This window comes from Manis javanica, chromosome 12 (assembly GCF_040802235.1).
Source record: "Manis javanica isolate MJ-LG chromosome 12, MJ_LKY, whole genome shotgun sequence".
Taxonomy (NCBI): domain Eukaryota; kingdom Metazoa; phylum Chordata; class Mammalia; order Pholidota; family Manidae; genus Manis; species Manis javanica.
Window position 1 is genome coordinate 54,650,841 of NC_133167.1, and position 27,837 is coordinate 54,678,677.

General features: G+C 36.2%; 1 protein-coding gene across 10 annotated transcripts in view; it reads left to right on the forward strand.

Moving 5' to 3' along the window:
* Nucleotides 1-27,837, forward strand: part of ZNF385B (zinc finger protein 385B) — a 438,948-nt gene that overhangs the window by 329,693 nt on the left and 81,418 nt on the right. For 9 of the 10 annotated variants that reach the window (XM_037000371.2, XM_073218598.1, XM_037000369.2 and 6 more), the window contains one exon: nucleotides 11,526-11,668. The exons of the other annotated variant lie outside the window; for it this stretch is intronic. In XM_037000371.2, coding sequence (XP_036856266.2) covers nucleotides 11,526-11,668 — 143 coding nt within the window. The remainder of the gene's footprint in view (nucleotides 1-11,525; nucleotides 11,669-27,837) is intronic. 10 annotated transcript variants of the gene reach the window in all.

Here is a 27,837-nt window from a genome sequence, read left to right on the forward strand (position 1 = left end):
TTTGTTGCAACTGATATACTTCTTGAGACATAACCAGAGATATGACCTTAATTTAATTGTTAAATCTTGTCTTAGTGACAAACTTGTCCTGATATTAGCAAAAGCTTGCTATTAGTCTTTTTATTTATAGAAGCAAATATTGAAAACAAAATTAATACAATATAGCTACAAAACACGGCAAATGACAAATTTTATGTGTACTTTCTAGTTCCCTGGAGGTATTATAGTAAGGGAGAGACAGAGACAAAGAGATGAGAGAGAGAGACAGGCAGGCACATATACATACAGAGATAAAAAGGTTGCCAGAACCCCAAAGGCCAGATTCCTAAGTTTCAATGTTATAGGAATGAACACTGAACTCAGAAGAAAGCAAGCAAGTGGATTTTATTAGAGACAGCTTGTACACAAGGGAGGTGACGTAAAGAGAGAAGTCAGGTCCACTGGAGAAGGGATGGTGTGGGGTTTATTAAAGATACAAAGACAGCTTTTGAAGGTCCAGGGGTTCAGAGGTATGACGATGATTGATTTTTTTTTTAATGTTTTTACACCCATACATCTCAAGGTGAGGCTCTCTTTTGACATTTAACAAGCACCAGTTTGTAATCTCACAGTCTGTTAGTCAAAAGGTTTCTCTTGATGCCGTGTAACAGAGTCTTTCAGAAAAAAAGAAGTTAATAATAAATTGTCAGAGGTCAAGTTAACCTAAAACTTGTGCTTGATCAGGTGCTGGTCAAATCTTTCCCTTTTTAACTGCCTATCCCCTACGTGATATCACTATTCCCCTCTCCGAGAAACTCTTCTAAGAATTGTTCTCAAGTTAGGTGCGTGTCCTGAGATGGAGGTTCTTTCTGAAAGAGAGACAGAGGTGCCAGAGACTTGGGAGAGACAAGAGGAGAGGGAGGCAGAAAAGACAAACGGGAGAGAGGAGAAGGATGGGAGACAGAGAGGGATGAGGGAGAGGGACAGAAAGGGGAGTTAGAGAAAAAACGACAGAGACTGGAAGTAGAGATTGTGCAATTTTGGAACTTTTAGATTCTTTTTGTATCTTCTTTAACTGGAAACGCACTTTGTCAAGTTAAGTACATTGAGGCGCCAGGTCCGTTATTTTCCATTTGTGTCCTTTAAAGCAAAGGGAGCTTAAAGGGCTATTGAAGTTTAGAAGAGACCAAGAGTCAAAACAAATGTGCTTCTAAAAGAAAATATTTCCATTCCTTTGTTGCCTTGTAAAAAGCAAATCACTAAAAAGGAAAATGATAGCCATGATTAGATTATCTCCTTCCCATGTGGTTCCTTATTAAAAAATCGTTATGTGTTTGACTTTGGGTGTTTATTTGGGGAGGGAGAAGGAATCATTTGGAAAACCAAAAAAAAATTCCATGAAAGAAAAATCGGTACAAAGTCAATACAAGGTACAAGAAGAAACATGATACCCAGGGACAGGGGCGTAAGGGGGAGACCCCCCCCCCCCCCCCCCGCAATCATTTATGATCAATCACTTCTAATGCAGAAAATCCTTGGGCATTTGCTGGAGGGCCTTGTCTGATGCTGTTTGCATATCACTAGGTCCCCAGGAGCTGCCTGCAGACTTGAAGCAGTAGCATCAATTTCAAGGATGTCAGGACAATGTCAGAATTCCAAGAAGCCCTACCAGGGATTGGCCATTCTGTTCAATACCCACTAAAGACCCTTTAGAGTCAGGGATAAAAGGGAACAAAATCAGTTTAGAAGGGAGAAGTTAGGAAATTCCAGATGAGGAGTTGGTGCTAATTCTAGTCCACTCTGCCAAATTAAGCCAGAGTTACCATACTCTTCCTTCCCTCCCCGAAGTCCCCTGCATCCTAACCCTACTACTTCCCCATTTCTCACAACCTATGCTCACTCTGTCCCTGGCCTGATTCGTCCACACCAGGTTCCCACCGAGTGGTGGCTTTCATGCTGCTTGCACAGCAGCTCTGGTTGCCAGGTGGAGCCATCTCTGCTGTTCCTCGATGAAAATGGCTTCTTGGGGGACCAAGAGTGGCTTCGTCTGTGATAGTCCCCATGATTATAATAGTACAGTGGAATTTGTCTTGAAATTCTCTATAGTGTATTATAATTATGGTGGCCATGGAATATCTATGCAAAAAAGGGAAAAGTATCACATTATTTTTTTACTGCTCAATTTATCCCCAAATTGTGCTTTCTAGAAGCCTATTACCTTTTTTTTTAAACATGGGAAACAGCTTTTGAATAGCTTAAAATGTATGGTTAATATTTAAGCTAAAGAAATCTCTTCTCTATCAAGGTGGGAGCAGAGAGCACTGCCAGGGCAAATATAAACAGTTTCTTTAAATTGAGCAAGTTTCTGGGAGAAAAATATCTTTTTAAAAGAACCATTGAGTAAACCACTATTCCTCCCTACAACTTTGGTTCTTAAATGCAAATAGCCTAGACACTGAATGCAAGAACTAAAATTTTCTGAAACCAGGGTACAAAATGTTTTGTGTCCCAGAGCTAGTATAGCAGCCGCTGGGTGTGCTGACCTCCTGAGTTGCTGTTTGCAGCCTCTTCAGCCCAGCCCTTTCTGTGAGCTGCAGAGGAGAGGCCTAAAGACAGCCAGAGGCTTCAAGGGCCCTGCTGCTTTGATCTGCTCCAGGGGAAGGTCAGGCGCCATTGCTAGGAAAATCGAGTCTTTTTAGATAGCATCTTTGTTGCCGGGCTGGTAGTACTTCAGTATGACAACCACCCACAGGACGTGTGTGCCTCCTGCTGGGAAGCTGTATGAATTAGTTATACTGATCCGAACAGTATGGTTAAAAGCATAGTTTTAATGGGATTTGTTGTTTTCTTTTTTTTTCTATTGAGACTATTAAAAGAATGATTTAAAATAATGTGTTACAACCAATCTTCTGTTGTTCTTTAAAATGAAAAGAAATGTTGGCTCTTGGCCCCACTGGCTTTTTTTCTTGCTTTTAATTTCTTTCTTCCATTATGCATATTGATAAAACACAAACATTAAAATCTCATTTAAAAATGAATACTTCTAAATTTCAGTCAAAATATCAAAAGAAAACAGACCAAATAACTTATTTAATTCAATTCTTAAAGAACACAGACACTTCATATATAATTCTTCCACATCTTTGATGTATAAACATTTAAAACAGTGTTTCTGGGCAAGTGAGCTCTAAACTTGATTCCGCATAGTCAGGTAGTATGCTGAATTAAATTCTTCTAATTCCTTTCTTTCTCATATAAAATGAAGGATAGATTCCTAAATTATGTTCACCTCTAAAATTTTGTGCAACATGACTCCTATAAAAATATTCAGTGGTTTGAGAAGCATAGTTGCCACCTTTCCTAGGAAAATTGTATTTTTAGGAAGACTTCTAAAGTAAGCATGGTTCGATGCTGCCATTAGGTCCCTAGCTTGCTGTAAAGGACAAGCAAAGAGTTCCTCTGTTTGTAACAGACAGGCTTCAGACGGGGGTCACTGAGCAAATGTAGCTCAGGGCCATCCCTCTCCATCTTTTTTGCCAGAAAATTTCATCAGGCTACTGTGACCTCCCAATCCATTCTCAACCTCAGACAATTTTAGTAAAGCCCTGTCTGGAGATAATTTTGGCTTCTCTAAAGACTTAGTAATTTTAGGAACTAAGCACATGACATTCCCTTTTGGTAAGTCAGGTACACTAAAAACTGTTTCATAAACTTGACAAAGCATTTGTGGAAACCTTTTCCCTTCTCTGAGTTCCCTTTCTTGCATGGTCATGCTTAATAATATCAGGTTACAAGTAGAAAAACTGTAACAAAGCAAAAATGTTTTAAATTCAGCTTCAAAGAAGACAATTGATGCTCAAGATATTTTTTGAGAACCAATTATCTTCCTTATTTAAATTTTAAAAAAGGATCGCAACTAATGAAGTATGTCACATGCTTAATCAAACTAGATTTTATACTATATAATAAGTAAGTCTTACCATTTCTTTCAATATTTAAATATAAGAAACTCAGTGCATGGGCAAGATATTCAGATATAAATGAAACCCTGCTTGGTTGTTTCCTGTTGCCACACATCCAAAAGAGCCATCCGTGGCATCTCAGTGAAAGGTGTGTCATTTTGTATATAAAAGCTGGAATATGACTGCTAAACCTAAAGGACTTTGTGGCTTAAAATCTCTCATGATATGGCTTCTCTGCTGTTTTTTGACGCAGCACTTCATTATTGCTTACAAACTTCAGCGTGGTTGGTACTCAGAAGGATTTATTTTTAAATACCACGTTCCACCAGGATGCTGCAGCTGGAGCTCTTCAGAGGGAACCCTGAGCTGCCTCCAGGGAGATTCAGGCACACAACCTCCACTTGTTAAGATTTTATAGACTCAAATTTCTAGGTACACATTTTTCTTTCTGGCACCACTGGATTCTATGTCAGTCTCCTCTATCCACTTAAGAAATTCAGCCAGGAAGCATCAGCATTAAAGGCAGCTTTTATTTTCTCACAAATCATTTTGAGTAAAACCAAGCTAGCAATAGGAAAAAGAACTCAGAAAACTTCAAATCCATCCTAAAAATATATAAACTTGACAGTATTTGAAGGTGCTCTTATTGGAGAATTTTGCCTCTATTTGTCAAAATGTTTTTCTAAAATTAAATGCATTGAACACATTACTTCAGAAATTTTCTATTACAGTATAAAATCCAGAAAGTGCACATATCATAAGTGTATAGTTGAATGAATGCACATAAACATAACATACCCATGTGAGTGGCACCAAGACCAAGTAGAATGCTTCTAACATCCTACAAGTACCTCTCATGCACCCATCTGGTCGCTCCACCTCCTACCCCCTCTCACCCTTCCAAGGACAGCCACTGGCCTAACAGATTATTTTTGCCCAATTTTGTACTTTCATAAATTGGTATCATACAGTATGTTGATATGCTCCTTTATTTTAGTTCTTTTTCTCAACATTTGGTTTGCAAGGTTTATTTATTGTTGCATATAATTATATATCATTTGTCTTCACTGCTATATTCCATTATGTGAAAGTTTTATTGTTACCAAATGTTTTATAATTACCAAAATTATTTATTCTTTCTACCGTTGCTGTGTTAATTGGCTAATTTCCATTTTGGAGCTATTATAAATGGTGTTGCTATGAACATTCTGGTACATATCATTTCTGATAGATATATATGCCTAGAAGTGGAATTGCTGAGTCACAGGATATGTATATATTCAGTTTTAGTAATTATTGCTAAATAGTTTTTCAAAATAGGTATACAGCATACATGCCAGAGAAGAGTTCTGGTTGTTCCAAGCCCTTGCCAACCCTTGATACTCTATCTTCTTCATTGTGTACATTCTTGTGGGTATATAGCAATATCTCATTGTAGTTTTAGTTTGCATATCCCCAATGACTAATGAATTTAAGCATTTTTTTCATTACTGGCCATTTTGGTATCTACTTTTGTGAAGTGTCCAAGTCTTTTGCCTCTTTTTCTGTTGTGTTGTCTTTTTCATATTGATCTATTAGAGTTCTTTATTCTAGATTCAAGTCCTTTGTCAAAAATATATGTATTATTAGTATCATCACCCATCTCCCACTCTGTGGATTGCCTTTTTATTTCCTTGATAATGTCTTATTCCTACACTCTTTTTCTTAATAGAGCATATTTGTCAATTGTTTTTCTTTTATGATTAGTGCCTTTTGTTTCCTGTTTTAAGAAATCTTTTCTTGCTCTAAGGTCCCAAAGATGATCTGCTTTTCTCTTCGCAGTTTCAGTTTCTGATCCAGAAATACTAAGAAATCTTAACACACTCCATTTTCTCTATACTTTTTGCTTATGTAGTTCCCTCCACCATTCTTCCATATCCACCTCTCAAAAATCTAACCATTCCTCAAGGCTAATCTTAAGAGCTCATCTATGGAAACATATTAACCCAACTCCTATCCAGATGTAATTTCTTTCTCTCTTGAACCTATCCTTTTTTGCAAGGCATCTTGAAGTTTTTAATATACTAACAGGCCTGTGAATGTGTAGGTAGATATAATTTCTACACTCAGTTTCTTAAGCATGAGTCAATACTAGGATAAAAGGCAGGATATATATTATGGTCCCTGACATACAGTAATTCTGTAGCTGTCAGAACTATGCCTAGTACAATTGGTCCCCCATAAGTATTTATAGAATTAAATAATACTATTATTTAGGGAAAATGATTTTTAGATACATACATTCTAGAAGCAGATCTTAAAGAGCATTAAAAATCTTATATATTTATATACTCATTATCAGATACTACATTAAGGTCAAGTAAAAGTTTCAACTAACTCTCAACTTCAAGGAGATGCAACATTGCAACATTTAAAATATCTTAGTTTGATCGTAAAATACTCCTATCTACTGCTGGAGAATATGTCTATATAACTGAAGTGTTTCCAGTTGCTCAGTTTGGTGACCACAACATAGTAATAAAGAGCAAAATTAAGTAGTCAAATTTCCTGGGTTCCTCCATGTATAAGCTGTATGAAGTTGGATTTAAGCTCTTTGTGACTCACTTTCTCATCTGTAAAAGGGAGCTAGTAATAGTACCATGTTTATTGGGTTATTCTAAGCATATATATATATATAGCTATACATATACTTATATATATACATATCCTCATATGCACAAATGAGTATATATTTAATATATAATTATATATAATTATATAAATATATAATTTAATAAATACATGAATATATATATATGGATATGCACAGAGGTGTATATATAGTTACCTGTGTGTATACATATGTACATTCATAAGTAACATGCTTAGGTTAGTGCCTGGCAGATAAAATGCACTATAAAAATGTTATCTCTGCCATTATTATTGTGTAGCCTTTTCAAAAGCAAAATCCTTGATCAATTACATCCCCTATTCACATAGCCACACTTGTGGCCACACTTGATGGTCTTTTGTTCAATTTATTTTCCTCACTGGCAGTCTAATGAAAGAATGGAAGTGAGGAGGTTGGAGGAGATGCTGGTTGCTGGCCTGCTACGGGGCAAAGTTACTCAGTATGAGGGGCAACAAAGCTGAGAAAACAATAAAAAGAGAAAACCAAGTTGGATAGAAAAAACTGAAACACCAATCATTTTAATTTCTTTGGAGACATCTTTGGGGGTTCAAAGCTCACATTGCCTCCACTTAATAGATTTTGTAATATATTACATTTTTATTTCAGTACTCAGGAAAGCAGGCATCCATAATAATGGCATAAGAAACCACTACTTCTGCAGGATATGGCATAGATATAGATTTTATCTCATTCTGTAAATGTTTCTCCATGCAGATTTTCTGTTAACTTTGTTAGCATCGTCTCCTTTCTAAGACTGAGGTGTTTTGTTTGTTTGTGTAATGGTACATCTGGAAGAGTCCCTAGAGCTATCACCTAAACAGACCTTCCAGATTACATTTCTAAAGGTCATAGACTAAGGCAGTAATTTCAAGTGTCACCTGGTCCATTACATGAGGTTTTCTTGTGATGGGTTATGACATAATCCATTGATATAATAAGGCACCTAATATGTTACAAAGGCAGTAGGCTGAAATAATGATATTCTTTATGATCATAGGAGTAAGTTATCTTTCACACATTATTGGTTTCCTAGCTGTATATGAATACAACATGGATTTTGCCATCCAGATGGACTCTATGGGAGAGGGTTCATTGCATTCCTATGGGAGAGTAAATAGACATGTGAAATTTCCATGGAGAGAGTGGTGACTCAGGGAGTTTGATAAATGTATAAACATCAAGTGATATAAGCCTTATCAAATAGGGTGAAGCCCTACTATGACTTGATTCATTATGATATGTACAATATTATAGCCCTTGCTTTCAACCAAAACTACATAAAGGATATGTCTTACATAAAATTGCCAAATAGGTCATACAGAAGACAAAGGTTGGTCTTGTCCCATGAACTAACAATGTAAAGGGTACACTGTACCAGCCTTTGTGCAGAAATACCTGCTCATTATATTTTCAACCTCTTTTTTTCTCAGCAAGTCCTTGAGTTTTAGAGAAATTAAGCATTTTCTTGCAGAGTACAGTGAATTCTGGCCAATTTCTGCTTGTACCTTTCCACTGACTTCAGGGCATGTGTAGGTGAGGAGAAATGCTTCTCTGCAACGGTAGCAGCAAAATCTGGAGTTAAGCTGACAGAAGAATCAAAACATGAACTAACCCTGTGCAAAAAATGCACTTTATCCCCATTCATTTCCATTGCAAAAACTTCCTCTGAAGCAATCAGTGTTCAGTATTGGTGAGGCAATATTAAAAAGCCTATTTTAAAAGTGAAAACAGAAAGGTTGAGGTGAGGGAATTGATGAAAGCATAGTTTATATTTATTCAGAAGATCTACCAGTACTTTAAAACAATCTGTGTTTAACATGGTGAATTGTCTGTCGTTAAAATGCTAATAAATGGTAAACAGCTGCTGAGTTTTTTATGCTAATGAATGGCAGCAGCTAAGTAGTTCTCAAGCCTTGTCTTTATTAGCATAGAAATTTGATTGGGTAAGGGGATCATTGTGTATTTTGACCTTTGTTGATGGAGCAATCTGTTTGTCATCTTCCATGTTGCATTCTATTTGATTTGAGTTTGTTAGTACAAAGTAACTCTCTCCAGGCCCTCTGGGGCCATGTATTACACAGTTTTACTGGAGCTAGAGTTGTGGGCTTAAAAAAATAATTCTGCTTCCTTTTGGGAGACTCATGATGGCAAAATAACTATATATTTGCTTATAAGTAGAATAACTGTATATACTTCTTATATATACATGAGACTTTTAACAATTATAATAATAGTAAATTATAAAAGGCTATTGGTCTAATATAAGAAAAAGATATTTTCACTTGAAGATTTTAAAGCAACACTTTTAAAATAAATGTTTTAATAAGTGCCTCTGGAACATTTGACATATTGATAAGGCATCTTGGATCTATAAGCTCTGAAGTTAGCAATGAATGTAATGTTACCTAATTAGGAGAACAATGGTAAATAGATATAGAGTGGTTATATGAATGCCAAGCTGAAATCAGAGTATTTACTTTGGTCTCAGAAAAACACATTACTGTTTGATCTATACTTTTGGCTAATTGTCTTTTTCCCTAATGGATGGGGCTGACCTGAAGTCTTGTCATTACAGATAAATGCTTCAAATGCCTTTCCATTTTTTTCTGTTTTTAGGATTAGTGTAAATGAGGTATGACAGTCCTTTAAACACTATTGTCAATAATGTTCTGGGATGATTTCAAATATGACACAGAGATTATTAAGGAAATTCACTACCAAAAATACATCATTGAAATGGAAATTCTAATTATTCCAGGACACTGTAAGAACATTGGTGGAAATTTTAATAATTGGAGCATTTTCCCATACTGTTCATTTCTCTTTGCAGTCAGTAGGGGATTTTAGGCATGTAATTATTTGCAGTCCCACATCGAGCTTGCCAGAAGAAATTGGGACCCTCATACATTGCTGCTGGCAATGTACAATGGTTCAGCCATTTTGGAAAAAGGTCTGGACATTCTCAAAAGGTTGAATCATGATTGTCATATGGTCCAACAATCCTCAATTCTACTTCGGGATATACACCTAATAGAACTGAAAACTTATCTTCACACAAAAACCTATAAACAGTGTTTGTGACAGCCAAAAGTGGAAACAACACAAATGCCCATTAACTGATGAGTACATAAGCAAAACGTAGTACATCTACAATGAAATATTTATTATTCATACTTAAAAAGGAAAGAAATTCTGGTACTTGCTACAACATGGATGAACCTTGCAAACGTTATGACAAGTATAAGAAGACAGTCACAAAAGACCTCATATTGTATGATTTTGCTTAAATGAAATGTCTAGAACAGACAAATCTGTAGAGACGAAGTAGATTAGTAGTTGCCAGAAGCTGGGGATATTGGGAGGAAATAGAGAGTGACTGCTAATAGTATGAAGTTTCTTTTAACAATTGTGAAAATGTTCTAAAAAATTGATTATGGTGATGGTTGCATAACTGTGAATATGTTAAAAACCACTGACTTGTTCACTTTAAGTAGGTGAAATGTATGATATGTGGATTACATCTTAATAACACATCAGAACCTGTCTCCTAGAGAGCCACCTGCCCAGACAGCTACTTATCTGTACTAGGTGGAGGTTTTAGGCTAAAAAGTAATGCTTGTTACTGTTATGTTTAAACCAAACATCTGAAGAGATGACAGCTAATACAACTGTTAACAAGGATAGTTGTTAAAATAATGTAAGGCTCATTAGAAATAAAAGTTGAAAACAAAAATTTGAGTTTCTGTCCCCAACTCCCTCCCTGTCCCTCGATACCTTGCCCCCCTCCCAGAGTAATCACCTCTTTTAGATGCTCTGTCTACTATCTAGACTACTGATTTCCCTGAAAGTGAGTGGAACTTTCAGTTCATTTGTTTTGTGGTTGTTTTCTTTTTTTTAATTGAATCATCATTGAAATACAATCTTATATTGGGTTCAAATGTACAACAGAGTGGTTCAACAGTTACCCATATCATTAAATCCTCATCCCCTATAGTGCGGTTACTATCTGTCAGTGTAGAAAGATGTTACAGAATCATTGACTATATTCTCTGTGCTGTACTACCGTCCCCATAACCAACTTACACTGTGATTGCAGACCATTGTGCCCCTTTATCCCCCTGCTCCCACCCACCCACACCCCTCCCCCTTAGTAACCACTAGTCACTTCTCAGTGTCTATGACTCTACTGCTGTTTTATTCCTTCTGTTTTGCTTTGTATTTATAATCCACAAGTAAGTGAAATTACATGGTGTTTGTTTTTCTCTGCCTGCCTTATTTCACTGAGCATATGCCCTCTAGATCCATCCATGTTGCTGCAAATGACAGGATTTCTTTTCTTTTTATGGCTAAATAATACTCCATTGTTTACATGTACTATTTCTTCTTTATCCATCAGTTTTCTTTTTTAAAGAACAAACTGAATCATAACTTTCTTGGGAGCTAGACAGTAACTGTAAGAGTCCAAGGTTTCTTCCTCTTGTAAAATCCCTATAAATATCTTTTATTTGCGTAAAACATGCCTAGTAGACATTCAATAACTTAATAGTAAAGAGTGTCTGGCTTCAAGAGGCTCCTGCCTGTCTCTCACCTACATTTTTGTCTAGACAGAGGCAATAGTTGGACAAGATGATCTCATTCTGCCCAACCTTCCAGCAGGTTCTGTGTACTGTGTATCTCAGCCGAGTCTGAGCAGCCCTTGGCCCTTGCTACAGGGAAGCATTCGGTGTCACTGTCTTAGTGAATAACAAGGCCCTTTTTGACTGTATTTTCTTCTCCTAAGCCATTTGCTTTCTTCCAGCCTAATTCTCTTGCTTGATAGTTGCAGTTCAACAGTTTAGTTTTTGCATTGTAGGCTGGGGAGGGAGATGGATGTGAGTGAGAGACTGAATTCATTTTTGTTTTGTTGTTGGCAGGCAGTACATGCCACACTACTACTCTCCCTGCTCTTGTGCGCACACCTACCCTGATGATGCAGCCTTCACTGGAGATCAAACCATTTATGTCTTTTCCAGTGGACAGTAGTTCTGCTGTTGGGCTCTTTCCAAATTTTAACACAGTGAGTAAATGTATTTTTATTTATTTGTGTCTTCCTGAATCTCTTTCTTTCATTATACTTATGATTAGGCCATAGATGTAGCCTGTTTGCAAAGTGTGTAATTTTAGACATTATATTGGTTACACAGATCAGCTGTATTATGAAAGCTATTGCTTCACAAATGGGAGTTAATCCAAACAATATCCAGCGTATTTACTTAACAAATATTTCCACAGGTGACTTTTCATTTGTTGCTTTGTGCAATTTTGGTAGAATATTTGGTGACTTGAGAACCCATATCATTTCTGGGATGCTGTTCACATGCTCAAGAATACAACTTAGAGGTTTCAGGTCACACTGAATTTTTCCTACTACTAAGAAAGAAAGAAAAACAAGTGTATGCTTTTTCTCCCTGGGTACATTTTTATTTGGGAAATATTTCAGATAAAGACTCTTACACAAACAATTTTTTGGGGGAATCTATTATGGATTACATGAATTTGGCTCTATTAGTAAAAGAAAAAGTTACTTTTAAGTCTACATACTAATTGCATGATGCTTGACATTCCCTTTAAAACATGATAAATATTAGTGAATTACCTATAATTACCACCTGCAATTCCCACTAATCTGACACCAAATGCAATGGTATATTTTTTCCCTACATATATGTATAACAATAACAATATTATACACAGCAGTAATAGTAGTATAACTTCATTCGGGTACTTGGACCCGATTCCAATGTGTGTAAGTATGTCGGAGGGGGTCTTCCCATACAACTTACACCAAGCAATTCTCAAATACCAGCAGGGTGTTAGAGAATTCAACTCAATTCTGATGCTATCTACCCGGAGACAGCACCAGATTCCCAGGTTAAGGACTCAGTCCTACAAGATGGCCCTCCAGACACCAGTCACAAGCCCCAGGCAGTTCTCTGTGCTTCTGAACTACTGGCTACTTACTGGAGGTTCCCACAACCTCCCCCTTAGGTTTGATTAATTTGCTAGAGCGGTTCACAGAACTCAGGAAAACACCTTTACCAGTTTAAAAATGGATACAAGTTAACAGCCAGATGAAGAGAGACACAGGGCAAGGTCCTGAATAAAAGAGTTTCTGTCCTTGTAGAGCTTGCGGCCTGGCTCCGTAGCAGGTGGAGGCGTTCTGGCTACCCAAGCTTAGAAGCTCTCTCCAACCAAGAAGCAGGATCCAACCTAGCAGAGCAGGAAGAGCAGAGAAAAGGGAGCGAGCAAGCTCTTGTCATGGGTTTTGTGAGGGCCTCATTGCATAGTCATGACTGACCAAATTACTGGCCATTGGCTGATTCAGCCTCCAGCCCCTGCCCTTGGGTGGGGGTCCAAAAGTCTCTCATTAACATAACAAATCACCTGTTTCACCTGCAGTGTTTTCAGGAACTGTGGATGAGGACCAAATACACCTTGGAAATATATATTTGGTCATATAAATGACCAAATATGTATTTCTTATAACTCATTATATCACACCACCATTCTTCATTTAGGTTAGCTGACCTTTTTCTCTGAATAAGACATTTTGTAGGTGTGCAAAGTGGAGCATCACAACTTTCAACCATAGAATTAAGCATTAAATCAGTCCACAGCCTCAGATCCTAAACTTATAGTAAAAGAAAGGTTAAACAGTTCAGATGATTGCACAAATAATCTGTACAGTCAATAAATACAGTCATCTGGGGTATGATGGTCTACATGAATGTTACAATATTATGGAAGCTGACATGATCAAGAAAAAGAGTTGCATTATCAACATCACCAAACAGTGAGCATCTGAGGTACTGCCAAATATTTCCTTTTGCAAACTTATCTTCTGTATGAAGTGAAAATAGCAAGTGGATTTTTCTTCAAGGGTTGTAAATAAAATCTATTGACAGGGCTTCTGTCATGTCTTTGTGTTGGGAGGTAATTAGAGAGTAGGGGATCAGCAACTTTTTAAAGAGCACTAGCCTTGACTTCACAAGTAAACAGTTGAATGATTTTGTCTTCTTGGAGTTTTTCAGAGACAAGCCCAAAAAAAGGTATAAAAAGGTGAGCAGCATTTCTAGTACAGTGGAGCAGCTCAGTAAGATAAATCATGCCAGCCCAGGTCACATTAATCCATCAGAAGTAACACCCTGAAGCACCACACCTGCCATTTCAGGGCGCTTGAACTTGAGCAAGCCTGTTATATCCTCTATTGAAACATGGGTGATACATTCCAAACATAAGTGAATTAAGCTATACTTCTTAAAATGTTTACTAGGTATTTGTGTTTTGATTAATGTGCATTTCAAAGACAGCATAGTAGCTACTGCAGCTGTCCAGTCACTGTCAGGAGGTGGCATTGATGATGTGGGTAGGCAAAAATGGCTCCTACTGTAGTTCACCTTTCTGTAATTTTCTTAACCCAAGTAATATATGGATACTTATTTCAAAGATTCAAATAAAAAATGAACATTCAAAGCAAAATACACAAGTCACCATTCCCACCCCTGCACACATGGTTACTCCATTCACTGGAGGAAAGTGCCCTCAGCACTAGTATGCATCCTTCAAGCCCCTTCTAGAAGTATGTACATACCTAATAGGCTTCTTACCACGAGGTCATCTGATTAACACTGTTCTCTAAGTTACTTTTTTCAGTTATCAAAATGTCTTACATATACCTCTCTGTTCTAAAGGACTATAAAACAAAAATGGGAAAAATATTTTGATAAGGGTTAAGATAAAAATACAGTTTCATAATGCCTTATTAATATTTGGAGGGCTGACAGACACTAACTTATCTTTTTGTTTATTATACATAGCAATTAACCTTATAATGTATTTAAAAAAATAATTCTAATAATAATTCTTATAAATTCTAATAACATTCTAATAATAATAGACATTCTTTTTTTCCTTTTTTGAAGAAAAAATGCTTATAATTTTCAAAGGAAAATACTTGTTGGTTAAGGTAGAGAATATAGCAAAAAACAGTATGAAATAATCATTTTCCTTTCTCTATTTTATATCCAAGGCATTTATTGAATATAGAGCCCTTTCAGTAGAGTATTAAAAACTAAGTAATTGTAAGTGGGGACTTCTATAATCTCATAAATAAATGAATTTATGTGACCATTGGATTACCTATGATTTTTCACTGAGCTGCGGTTCCAGTTACTCTAATCCTTTCCCTATAGGCTTTTCCATTCCAATGTCCAACTACCCAATAGACTTTCTAGGGCATTTCAGAAATGCCTTGACCACATTTTCTTAGGAAAACATTTTTACATCACAAATAATCATTACACTAGTTTATTGTATACTTGTGACATTTTGCATCCTTTAAAGGTCTCAGACCTTAGAACATTTTAGTTGACCATGATTATTATTCCTGTCATCTAGAGGAGGAAAGAGAGTTAGTGAAAGAAGGACTGAGACTTGAAGGAGAATCTTCTCACTTCGAAACTCCTGTTCTGGCTCACCCGTGCCCTTGGCGGTTTGGGTCCATGTCACCTCCCACTTCATTCATTGTGAGCAAAGCTCAGTCAGAAGTCTTTTGTGCTGTTTTCTGGAAGCATGGTAGACAATTTTCAGCAGAATCATTAAGTAGACAAAGGAAAGGATTTTTTAAATGTATAAAATAGATCTCTACAAGCAATATCTATGAAGCAGAAAAATGTTTAAAAGTTATAATTTCTTGTTAGCCAATTTTTAAAATACATTCTACTCAGAAGTCCATCCGTTCTTTGAAAACCAAGGTGAATGCTACTGTAATCACTTTATTTGTAATCAAGGATAATATTAGTAAATAAAATAAATATATTTTAACTCATACATGTTATTAGAAGAATGAAAACACTGTACTCTGAGACCACAGCTGAAAGTTTTGGAAGTTTGAAGTTTTGCTATTTTCAGTAGATAAAATAGGTATGTAATGGTTTCTTCCTGTTTTTATGGAGAAGTGTGCTAACGTTACATGAGAAATCTAGCAAGAATGAAGTGAGATCATCATATGCCAATTTAGAACTGGTTTCTGTTCTATACTAAATTGTGTATAGCATAAAACAGGCACTGTACTAATTTGTGCACAATGAACAGATATGCATTGCAGCATTCATTTAGGGCTGTCTTGCCTTCTGTTCCACACCTGAAAAATATCTCTCAATGTTTATATGTGAAGAATAAGAATAAAGTAATTTGACACACTGTCCAAGCAGACACTGTCCAAGAGACATGTTAGTGAAGATGGAGTTTGGGTCACTAATAATTTATGATGAGCTGTATGTCAAGGATGCATGTCTGGAGAATGACGATGTTAAGTCTGCACTTTAGCAGTTTTACTTGACACAGGTTTTCAGCCACTTATAGGTAAAAGATCGTGCAAAATAAATTTTTAAAGATCTTGACCTTTATATTTAAAACCTAATAAGCTTCTTTGTCTGGCTACCCACTCGTGCTCACTTCCACTATCATCACCCCACCTTCAACTATTTGTTGTTCAGAGCCCAGCTTACATATCACCTCCTTCACAGGAAGGCTTCTGGGAGTCTGGGTCAGAATTCAGTGTTCATCTTCTGTATTTCCGAAGTGCCCCCAGATGACCTCCACTACAGCAGTTGTCATATCATACTCTAATTACCTGATGGTCTATCTTCATTAGGATGTCAGATCCATCAGGGCAGGGGACACATCTTGTTCATCTTTGTAAGCTTGGTATCTGGCATAGTTGCTCAAAACTTTTCTAAAGAAAGGGACAAAAGAACAAAGGATAAGGCCTCAGTTCCTCAGTTCTTAATGTTCATGTTTCCCAAATAGCAGATGGGATACCTGAGCCCTTCCTAAGTATGAGCTGATAAGCCCAGGTGTTCACTTTTAGTTTTATTTTCCTGAGAACTCTCATCCTTTTTTAATCTAAAGGCAATAATTAGTTCTAAATTTTTCTCCAGCTATAGTTCCAGCTTTCTCTGTGTGGATGGTGTGGAAAACTTTAAGTATCTACTACATTCCTTGTCCAAGGCCCTAGTCTAAGAACTGTTAGTTTAAAACAAAATCATTAGTTACTGAATTTTTTTAAAACAATGTGTACGCTTAAGCATACTGGGTGTACAGAAGAGAATCAGCAAAATAAATAAAACAAAAATACCCTAGTGCCCAAGAAGATTATAAGAAATAGAATAAATGGACTAGAAAAGGCAAAAAAAAAAAAAAGAAAAAACAAGAAATATAAGCAAAGTGAAAATAGTTACTGAACTTTATAGTGTTCAAGAAAGGTCAAAAAGAATGAATATTTTGTATCCCAGAAGAACTATTTTCATTATTTTGTTATTCACTTAACTTAAATTTTCCAAGTGTTCCATGGTCATCCTTTAACTATTGTACAGAATTTTTGGCAACTGCCAAAATATATACAATTGTTTCTCCTATTAGAATTAGAATCTCCCATTTCCTTTACTCTATATCCAGTTTTTATCTTTCTTCAACCCAAATATACTCAGTATTTAATACTTGGTGTTTAACAATTGGGATAATACTTGGTGTTTAATTCCTCTTTACAAGAACCTTCTTAAGAATTTAAATAAAATGCATCTTTACCACGATGAATAATATCAACTTAATATGATAGCATAAGTCCATTTAGAAGACACCTCCATATCGGCACTGTTATGGACTGACTGTTTGTGTCTTCCCCAAATCCATGAAGCCCTGACACCCACATGATGGTATTTAGAGGTGGTGCCTTTCAGAGGTAATTAGCATTAGACAAGGTCGTAAAAGTTTGGCCTGCATAATGGGATCACTGCCCATATAGAAGAAACCCCAAAGAGCTTTTCCTCTCTCCGCCATCTGAGCACATAGTGAGAAGGCAGCCATCTGCAAGCCAGGAAGAGAGTTCTCCCAGAACGTGGCACCCTACCTCAGATGTCCATATGGCATTTTGTTATGGAGCAGACTAAGACACATGTATAACCTGTATATTGTATGTGATAAGCAGGTCACAACTCTTTTAACAAGTGCATATTGGGTACATGCACATATGTATTTGTGTGACTCCAGAGTTCAACCTATAATCAAGAGCCCCTTTGAGACCACAGTCACCTGTCAGTTTCCTTGCCCGTGGTCAGGCGTTTCCCATCCCTCTCCTCCACCTGTCTTGGGAATCCCGCCATGCTGCCGCAGCTGCTCCCAGAAGGCCCAAGCGCTGTGAAGGTCACTGCTGCTTTACTACAAAAACCTCCACAATCGTTTTCTTGTGAAAAACAATCTTACTTTTACTGCCTACCTTGAAATTATTTTTTTTCCTAACACATGAACAAATATGTGTAACAGAATGAAGATTATTTCTAAAGAATAAAGTCCCAAATCACTATATGATTCTTTGAATCATCCATGACAAACTGTGATGTGAAATGATCTATATGTTTGCCAGTTATTTTAGCATTCTAAACTCTTTGAGATTCTGGGTCATTCACAGTTTGGAAAAAAATCAGTGAAATATGATTTCTTCTTTCTTGTAATAGGAATAATAAAATATTTATCAAGAGGCACAAAATTAAGAAATCAGGTATCAAAATCACAGTTACTTTGCTATTACTTCACGCCATGCTTTTCATAAGGTGTTTTTGCAAAGAAACCTGAAGTAAGCTAGAACACTACTTTTTTACCTGCCTTTAATATCTTTATCTATCTAATGAAGTCCTTATTTAAAGATTTGGATACATATTTGTAATTGGAATTTTTTTCTTTAAATAAAATACCTCTGCTAATGCAAAACCAAATGTGAATTTTTGCCATCTGAGTCTTTTTTTCACTAGTAATGCTTTGCTGTCATTAAAAATTATGTACTCCATATTTCCTAGGACACTATATGACCAACTACTTGTAATGACACATTTATCCCAGCTAAATATAAAGGAGGATATGGCTGAACTTTTATTTTTGTGATATGCTTAAAATACATTGAAGAGCCATATTCTTTCATATGTTCTAAAGAAATGTATAGTATTAAAATATACCAAGTTGAAATTTTCCATGGTTGCTCAAAGTTACTTGAGGAAGGGTAGGGTGGTGGCCTATTGCTGGACTTAGATAAGTCAACAGCAGTATTCTCCAGTCATTAGAAAAAACTGATTATAGGAAACCTTTGAAAGGTGGTAGAAAACTAATGAAGATTTTGTACAAATAATTAAGCATAGATTCCTGCCTAGAAATTTTTACATCCCTATTAAATATGACAGGAAAATTATGTAAACATGAAAAAACTACATAGTGACCATCTGCACTGTTGTCTCCCTCTTCTCTTCAAATCACAAATATGTTGTTTTTCAATGTAACTCATATCCCTTCTGTGATACAGAAGTCTCTAGATTTATCTACAAAAGACTTTATATTCAAATCTTTGTGTTTAAATTTTCTCTCTACCCATTTGTGAAACCCTTTAGAATATGTACATATTATTTATGTGGCATGTATATATGTATACATGTATGTTTATATAATGTGTGGTCATATGTGTTCTCTCTCCCTAATTAAATTATTCAGGCATCTAGGAAAAGGCATTCATTCTCAACCACTTACAGATGTCTACATGTGCCAGTCAGCATGCTAAGGAGGGTGTTACAGTGTATAAGACAGAAACTGCTCACTGTCTGATAGAAATTACTTCCTCCTTTTGTATCATTAGCCATAACATAGTAGAGCATACTGCTCATTTGGTTAAATCTGCCAAGAAATATCAGATTAAGACCTTGATGAGCCCCTATGGGGTAAGGGAACACAAGGTCACAGGAGCTTGTGAAGAGAGGCATTGGTAGTTGTGTCATGGTGTGTCCTCTTGTGCGCCCCTTTCATTACCCTTCTCTCAACCTCACACGACTCTGGAGCCTCATCTTCAGTGCTAGAGTTTCAAGGATTATGTGTACTTGGAGGGCACATCAGATTTTCTGGCAAGACAGGTCTTCAGTCTCGGCGGTGTCCCAGGTCAGCATTTTTCAAGAGCAGAGCCAACTTGGAAAAAGTGTCTATGTCAAGCCCTCTTCTTAAAATAATTTATCTTATTCTTAAGAAATCTCTGGTTAATTAAAAGAAGAAAGAAGAAGAAACCAACAGCAGCCTTATTCTTAGCTTCCCTCATTGACCAAGCCTTTATGTGCCTGTGGTAAAGTAGGAAAGCTTAATAAATATAAAGCAAAATATTATTGTACAAAACATTCCCTCCAGCACAGAAGGATATTTCTACATAGGTTGCTCTATAAACATTCATTGATGGTGGTGTACCCTGAAAAATTTTTATCAGAAACTTGGGAACCCATCCAATGACACAGACCTTCTTTTTTTTTCCTCCCTCCCTCTAGATTCCTGTATTCAGAATTAGGTCTCAAATCTGTGTGAGGGAGGGAAAAACATGTTTCGGAATATTCCATTCCCTTTACTTTTATAGTTGCCATTGAGGGTGCTAAAGATGAATTGGAATGCTATTTAGCAATCTGTGAAGTTTCAGTGTCTTTGTGGAGCTCGATAAGAATCTTGGAAAAGTATGTTTTTCACAGATTTAGCTGTCAATTTAGATTTTCTTACCTTCCTTTTTATGTTCTGATGCTTGAAATAAGATGAAAAAACTTAAGTTATATGAACAATACCTTATTTTCATGTAATTCTAGTATCAGAGGGCTTTAGCATATTTTAAAGACATTCCAAATTAATTCTTTTAACACACCCACGTATGAAATAGGCTACATGTGCCATCATTGTACCCTTTTTGCAGACCAGAAGGTTGGAGAATATAATCCAGTCTTCTCATTTCCTTACAGTAGACGACTCTGACACTGAAAAGGAAAAAAGCTAAATACAGGACAAGCAAGAGCTAGTTTCTGCTCTGCCATATCCTGAATTTAAATGTGTGTATTTCTCACGGGTTGTGTGGAACATATTTTTTTAAGTATCCAATAAATCTTTGTGACTCCTGAAGTCAGGTTAAGGAAACTCTCCTTTGCAGTATATTCTATTTAGAAAATAGATTTGTCTTGTCAGTCTCATACCTGTGTCCTGATTGTGAACAAGTTCTACAGCCAAGTAAAGATCAGAGTGGTGTAGTAAGAAACATATCTGATCTTGTTTCACAGGTTTAGGATTTATAAATAATTAGACGTCTACAGGAAGTCTCCAATCATTAAAACCATGTGTCTGAGTCTAATGTGTTTGTTTTCCTTATGTAAACCCCCCAAACATCCATAATATGTCAGACGGCTCATTGTCACAATATTATAATCAAATCCAGAAGATTTCCATTTCCCCAAAGGAGCTAAACCTATTAAATGCTAAAATGATTTCCAGTAGCTACTATCTCTTGGTATATACTTAAGCTTTAACTTTTGAAGTACTTACCTTCTAAAGGAGGTCGTGGCATTTATTTAGTCAGTCATTTATTTGTCACTTATATCCCTCCTCCTTCCAAAGGTCACTTGGAGCATTCTCTGTCATCTCAAAGAAGCAGCTCTGCTTGATTTTCCAAAGTAAGACTCTAACTGTCCTATCTGGCCTTGATTCTGCTTCATGCCACCCAGGGAGGTAGGAGCCGGAGCTGGGGAGAGAAGAGGGGAGAGCAACTCAACTGTGTAAGGAAAGAGCACTGGACTAGGAGTCAGAAGATCCATATCTGGTCTCACTTTCTTTTATCTTGAGGAAGTCACTTAGCTCTACTTTTCCTCATTTTATAAGTAGGGATGATAATACCTTCCCAGTCTATATCTACATCATGAAAATTTGAGTTTATTTATGTGTATGAAGAATTGAAGATATGACTGAATATTTAGAAAGCTTCTGGAATTTAGTAAGAGTCAGTGAAAAAGTCATAACTACAACATATCACCATACTATTTTATTAATTTTAAATACCCATAAATAACAAATGAGATGTTTATGAAAGGACTCTGAAAACTGCAAAACTATATTCTTATAAATAATATTAATTTTATTAAGATTTCGAGCCCCTTGATCTCATCTTCTAGCCAATTACTAAGTAAACCAAGTTATGTTTAACACTGGGGCTGCCTTTGTGCATTAAAGCAATCATTATAATGGTAGATACTAGGATATACGTATGACTAAGACCTGGTTCTTGAGTTTAAGAAGTTTACACTCAGTTAAAAGTAGTTGTTCCTGGTACTAAGTGGGTGCTCAATTTTTGCTGCTAAATGAGGTAACAATAGGGCATTCTTAAAAATCAGAACCATCTGACTACCTGAGGCACTGCAGTGGGGCTGCAACTGACTTTGGAGCAGAGTTGGGGAGAGGGTGTGTAGAGGGAGCTTCAGAATAACCACAACTGGTTTAGTTGGATTTCATTTTGCCCTGTTTACCTTCAATGATATTTAGACTAGAGGGAAGGTATAAATGTATTGTGAACTGAAAGCTGTGTACTTATGACACACTGTCATTGACTCCTAAGATATAAGCATTTTCTATTATGTTTTTTAAATACTATTGACTCCCAAACATAGAACTTTTATTCACACATTATTGATTAATTAAACTGACATTAATTAAAATGGCAATTTTTAAAGATATTTTAAACTCAGTCATAGATGTCACCATATTGAATTATCCTTCCTGTATTTATAATGGAAATTTATTCTAAAAATAAATTTACAGATCTACCTTTACCCTGACTTCCCCTTTTTTTTCTGAATTTAAATTGCCAATCATATGAGAAGGACCTACTTAGCCTACGCTCTGAGCAGTGACATCTACTGTAAGTTTGACACTTACTTAGAAAATTAGTAGTTTTATATTCTATCCCAAAATATTATATAGACCTTAAGGGTATGCACATATGTATGAAAGCTACTTTCTCTCAGGATACAAATATTAGCCTAAAATTTTAAAAATTATACAAGCCAAGATAGTCATAGCCTCATAGCTATTAGGAACAGCAGAGAAATGTACCAATCTTTTAGACTTGGGGCGGAGGTTGTGGGGAAGAGGGAGGACAAGTTTAAAACAGATACATTTTAAATCAGTTATTTTATAAAAGATCTTTCTAGAAAGACAGCTAATAGCACATAGCTCATCACCCCTAATGCAATCAGACCCTCCATTGTCTTCAGGGGGAGAGTGCTGCCTTGCAGGCCTGGCCCCTTTAATGGGTAGGTAGCTCCTGAAAAACCATTGTGACACAAGATGTGGAGTTCTTTGAAGCTACACCTCTGGAACCATCATTTTGTAACAGAGCAAGAATAATATCAGAATTTCCTGGGAATCAGTCATCACAGGAAATTATCAGCAATTCATAGACTTTCCATTTTGCGTTTGCTTCAGACTCGAGGGTAATCACAAAAGATTATAGTCTCCATTTCAGTTTTCATATTACTGAAATATTCTTCTCTGGCAAGAGCACGACTGATTTCCAGAGGCCAGCTTTTAACCCCAGCTTCGGGAGGCCAGTTGGGCTGCAGTGGCTTGATAACTGCCAGCAATTGTTACTGGGATACTCTGTTGTGTGGCAGAAATTTGGTCATTCCTAATTATATGAAATCTCTTAAATATAGTAACCTATCAGCTTCTTATGTTGTTAAATATAGGCATTTGTTCGATTTTAGTAAAAGTGATAGAGGTTGAGGGAGATAGAGGGTGAATAAAAATTTCAAATAACTGTCGTAAAGACTTTCAAGTGCCAAGCATTCTGATAAGCCGAATTTCAGAATGGACAACAGAATAATTCAGAGATGTTTCTAAAAATCTTCATTGGATTAGACAGACTACTATAAATGTGAATGATTTTTTGCTTCGTAATATTAAAACTTTTCATGAACATTACTGAGGGACTGTGTGTTTTATGACACCTTGCTGTCTTGTCTATGTAGGTTTTTATCCATTGCTTGATTTGGAAATCTTGATGCTATAATGCTATATCTATGGCCAAAATAGAAACAAACTGGACACATTTTTAACTCGATAATTTCATTTGCTGTATTCTTTTTTCTCTTATATGTTGCTTAACTCAGAACATATAGAGGCAGAAAGGGCTTTCTGCATATTTGAAACAAATTTGGCAGATAAAATAGTTTTACCTTGAAGTGACTACATGTCCTACAAATTCAGAGGAAAAGGAAGACAATTCAGTTTAAACTACTTTTCGTTTGAACTATCACCTGCTTGGAATCACATAAAAATAATTATAAATCAAATGGACAAATACTAAATGTCAAGCTGTACCATTAACAGAGCCTTATTCGATAAAGCAATTACCACTGTAGAGAGCAGACTAAGGCATTTCAGTAAAGCTCTTTATTTTACTTAACAAGTATGGTGTATTTTGTATAATATAAATGCAGAGTTGAACCAAAAATGTTTTTTACTGAGAAGACTTAATATGTATACACATATACATCCATGTAAAAAAGGCAGCAAGATGAATATGCGACATAAAATATTTTTGATATCATCTGTCTCCACAACCACTCAGGGACCACTGTCCTAATTAAAGTCCTAAAATGTTAGGTCTGTCTAGGTGAGCCTGCAAGAGAAGGGAGACCAGTAGAATCGATACTGAGCTCGCCATGACAAATTTGGATGGAATCAGGAAGAGGGGACGGATGAAATACAGGATGCCCTGTTAAAGTTGAATTTCAGATTAATAGCAAATCATTTTTGGTATAAGATATACTCTATGCAGTGTTTGGCACATATTTATACTGCAAAACTGCCTTGTTTTTTATCTGAAATTCAACTTTAACTGGGCATCTTATATTTTTATTGGCAAATCTGGCAACTGGAGCAGGAGATGTGGCTTCTGGTCCTAGCTGAGGAGGCTCAAACAAATCATTACAGTTCTCTAGATCCTTTCTCATTTCAGTTGAAGAAGCTGGACTAAACTAAGGCTGTTGGTCCTGGCGCCTGACCTAGTAGCTTTAATCAGCACTGTTTTTCAGTGTTTTATTGTATTGAATTTCCAGTTAAGATTCTGTTCTGGGACAAAGTAGGGGGAAGGTTCTGGACTTCAAACTAAAACAAATTTAAAAGGCAGCCAGAGAATGTGAATGGCCTCTGACTTTCCCGCTGTATAATGACAGTGTGGTATGGAGAGTAGGGTTGGTGCGCCTCAGGGTTGTTACTGTGCATCGAGTCTTGCCACTCCTCACCTGTCAGGTTTCTTCTTAGAGCAGGATAAGAAATGTATTGTCCTCCATTTGGGGAAAAAATACTTCATTTCCGCTTTGCTTTGCAGAATGAAAAATGAATCCAAACAGGTCCAGCTTTCTGGTTTTGCACTTCTTCCTGTCTAATAATTTTTTTTATTTCATACCTTTTTAATTTGTGTCGCAGACCTGTTTTGCTTCGGCATCAGGATCTATCTGATTAGTTACTGAACAAGCTTTCAAGCTTAGCTTTGACACAATGGTTTTGAAAGGCTGTCAGTTAATGCATTTGGCAGCTCAGGAGGTGTATTGATTTTTAAATCAAGAAAGCTCATTACTTCCCTAGTCTCTTAGAAAGCTCTTATAACATTTTTAGCCTGTTTACCAGAACACAGCAAACATATCTTTATTTGCTTATATCTGGGGACTTAACACCAGTAATTTATAAAACTGTGCCCATAGGTGTTAGCAAGTCATCTTTGGTTACTTGTATGCCATCTCTTTTTCCTAAGGTATAAAGAGTTCCAATTTTTTTTTAAAGATATTTCTCAGATCTATTTTTTGACAGTGAATTTTATTAAACTTGGGGACAAGTTTTGGGAATTGTTTTCAAATCACTATTTTTAAAAGAACAGAAGGAAAGGCCAAGAACTGAGTGGCTATCGTCTATCTCAGATATTAGACTGCCCTTCCAAACTTCAGGATGAATGACTTCTTCAGTGTCTTGTGCAATAATCACTTGTCATGCCCTCCACTCAAATGAATCTCTATCTCACTGAATAGTTTGCACATCTGCTGAAAAACTATTCTTCAGTCCACAATCCTGAAATGATTTTTTTTCTTTTTACTTCATCCTAAGACACATATTAAATAACAGTGGGAACAACTGGCCTGTTTATCATAGATTCTCTTGGTGAATCCAGTTCTGGTTCCTGTCTTTGAATCGAGGACTCTTAACTACTTCTAGTGGTCTTTGTTTTGGGATGACATAGTTTCTAGTCAACTAGGTATACTTTAGGCAGTTTTTTTCTTTGAAATATGAATATGCCTCATTGATAAGTACAAAGTACAAATACTTTGAGGGTACTGACTTTTTGACAGTCAAGACGTATTAATATTTAAGTGTCATTTCATTTTTTCTTCTGTGCTGTAAAAATTCACAGAACTAAACTTTAATTAATTCTCTAAAAAATGCAGGTAACTTTTCATTTTCCTTAAAACTTTTGTAACTTTTCTCAGATTCCTTCACAAGGGTATCAAACAGTTTTCATATGAATTTTTTGTTGCTCATTTTTGACAGTTACTATAGGTTTTTCAAATCTGTATGCATCTATTAGCCAAAAAACATTTTAATTATGGGAACATCAAATCTTGAAGATAAAACAAAAACCCTTTCAATAACTTTCTTTGCATCCTAATGGAGAGACATGTCTCTCTCTTGGTTTCTGAAGATAAAACAAAAACCCTTTCAATAACTTTCTTTGCATCCTAATGGAGAGACATGTCTCTCTCTTGGTTTCTGATCACATCCAAGCATTTGTTTTTTCAATAAGGAGACAAAGAAAGCCACTGAGTTTCCTTAGGAGTTATAATTCAGCTCATTACCTTAAAGCTTTTTCCCTACATTGAAAGGAGCAGTTGCAATTGGGGTTGAGGGTGGTCTGGGCTCCCTAATATATTACATTAACCACTTAGACCTTTCAAAATGCATTTTCTAACCTGACTTGTACATATGCAATTGAATTTCTTTAGTTGACTCATCTAATGTTTGGATTTCTTTAGTTGATTCATCAAGTATTTTTACCTATTTGATCAACACCCAAAAAGCATTGCTAGGTATGTGTGTGTCCATGCAATGAGGTATGACTGACTGTACCTTCAATTATGTCTCATACTTACTGCAGGCATATAAGTTAAAAGTCTCATTTGTTAAACTAAACTTTTTCAAAATGCTCTTTGATGTGGCTTCTTAAATTACACAGCAGCATAAGTATAGCTTTGCTGCATCACTCTTGATCCTGGGCAGCATGGAAAATCACTAGGTGTGTGGAGCCAGCCAGGAAAATGGAACATTTTACATTTGTACTAACCGTATTTGTTACATACAAGGATCTACTGTCAGAGTTAGACATTCAGCTTCCCTCAGTACACAGGTCTAATTTTGTGGTTACTCCCATCAACAAAATAACTACTGTCTGAAAAAGAACTTAAAATTTATTCCTTCTATTCAGAACAATTTAAAAATTATCTGTCAGAAATGTTAAACTGGGAGATGGTGAAACCACCCATTGATTTGCTTTTAGCTTTTTTTGCTTTTACCATTTGATGACTCTTTCAAGTTCTAAAAGTGTTGAAAAACATTGTTCTCTTCTGAGACCTTCACAAACAACTGATAGGCCTTAGATTATGTACTTACTCAAAAACAAAAGAAGTAACTCATGGTCATTTTGCTGTTTGCTAAGTACCAGGCCAGCCACATAGTATAGAAACCCACTAGGAAGGTTTCCAGAGGAGATGCACCTCCTTGTTAGGCTCATCCTTAGAGAACTTGCCAAGTGCAGATTGCTTTTCCTTTCTTTCTCTCTGGGGTGATGATAATGGTAGTGCCTCTGCGATCTGGCTGTTGTCTTAGCACTTGGTAGCTGAAGACAATCCTACGCAGAGACCACACAGACCACACTGAAAGCTGACAATCATGCCCTTCCTCTACAGTAAAAACTATGATTTTTGTTGTATGATTCAGTAAGAGTTGTATGATTCTGAATTCTGCATCAGTTCCCCTAAAACATGCAATTATGTCCTTATTTTTACATATTTGATATAGCTTTACATGTTAAAGCACTTGAATCAGAGTTGTATCAAGACAATCAAAATACTTTTATAAATTATCTATTATAAAATATTGTTTCTTCACATTCTCCTGTCTTATTTTTCTCATGGTACTTAAAACACTCTGAAAAGACCTTGTCTGTTACTTTAGATATGTAGGTCTCCCCAACTAAATGTTATATTTTTGAAGGCTTGTTCTCCACAGTATGTCCAACTCCTAAAGTAGTGC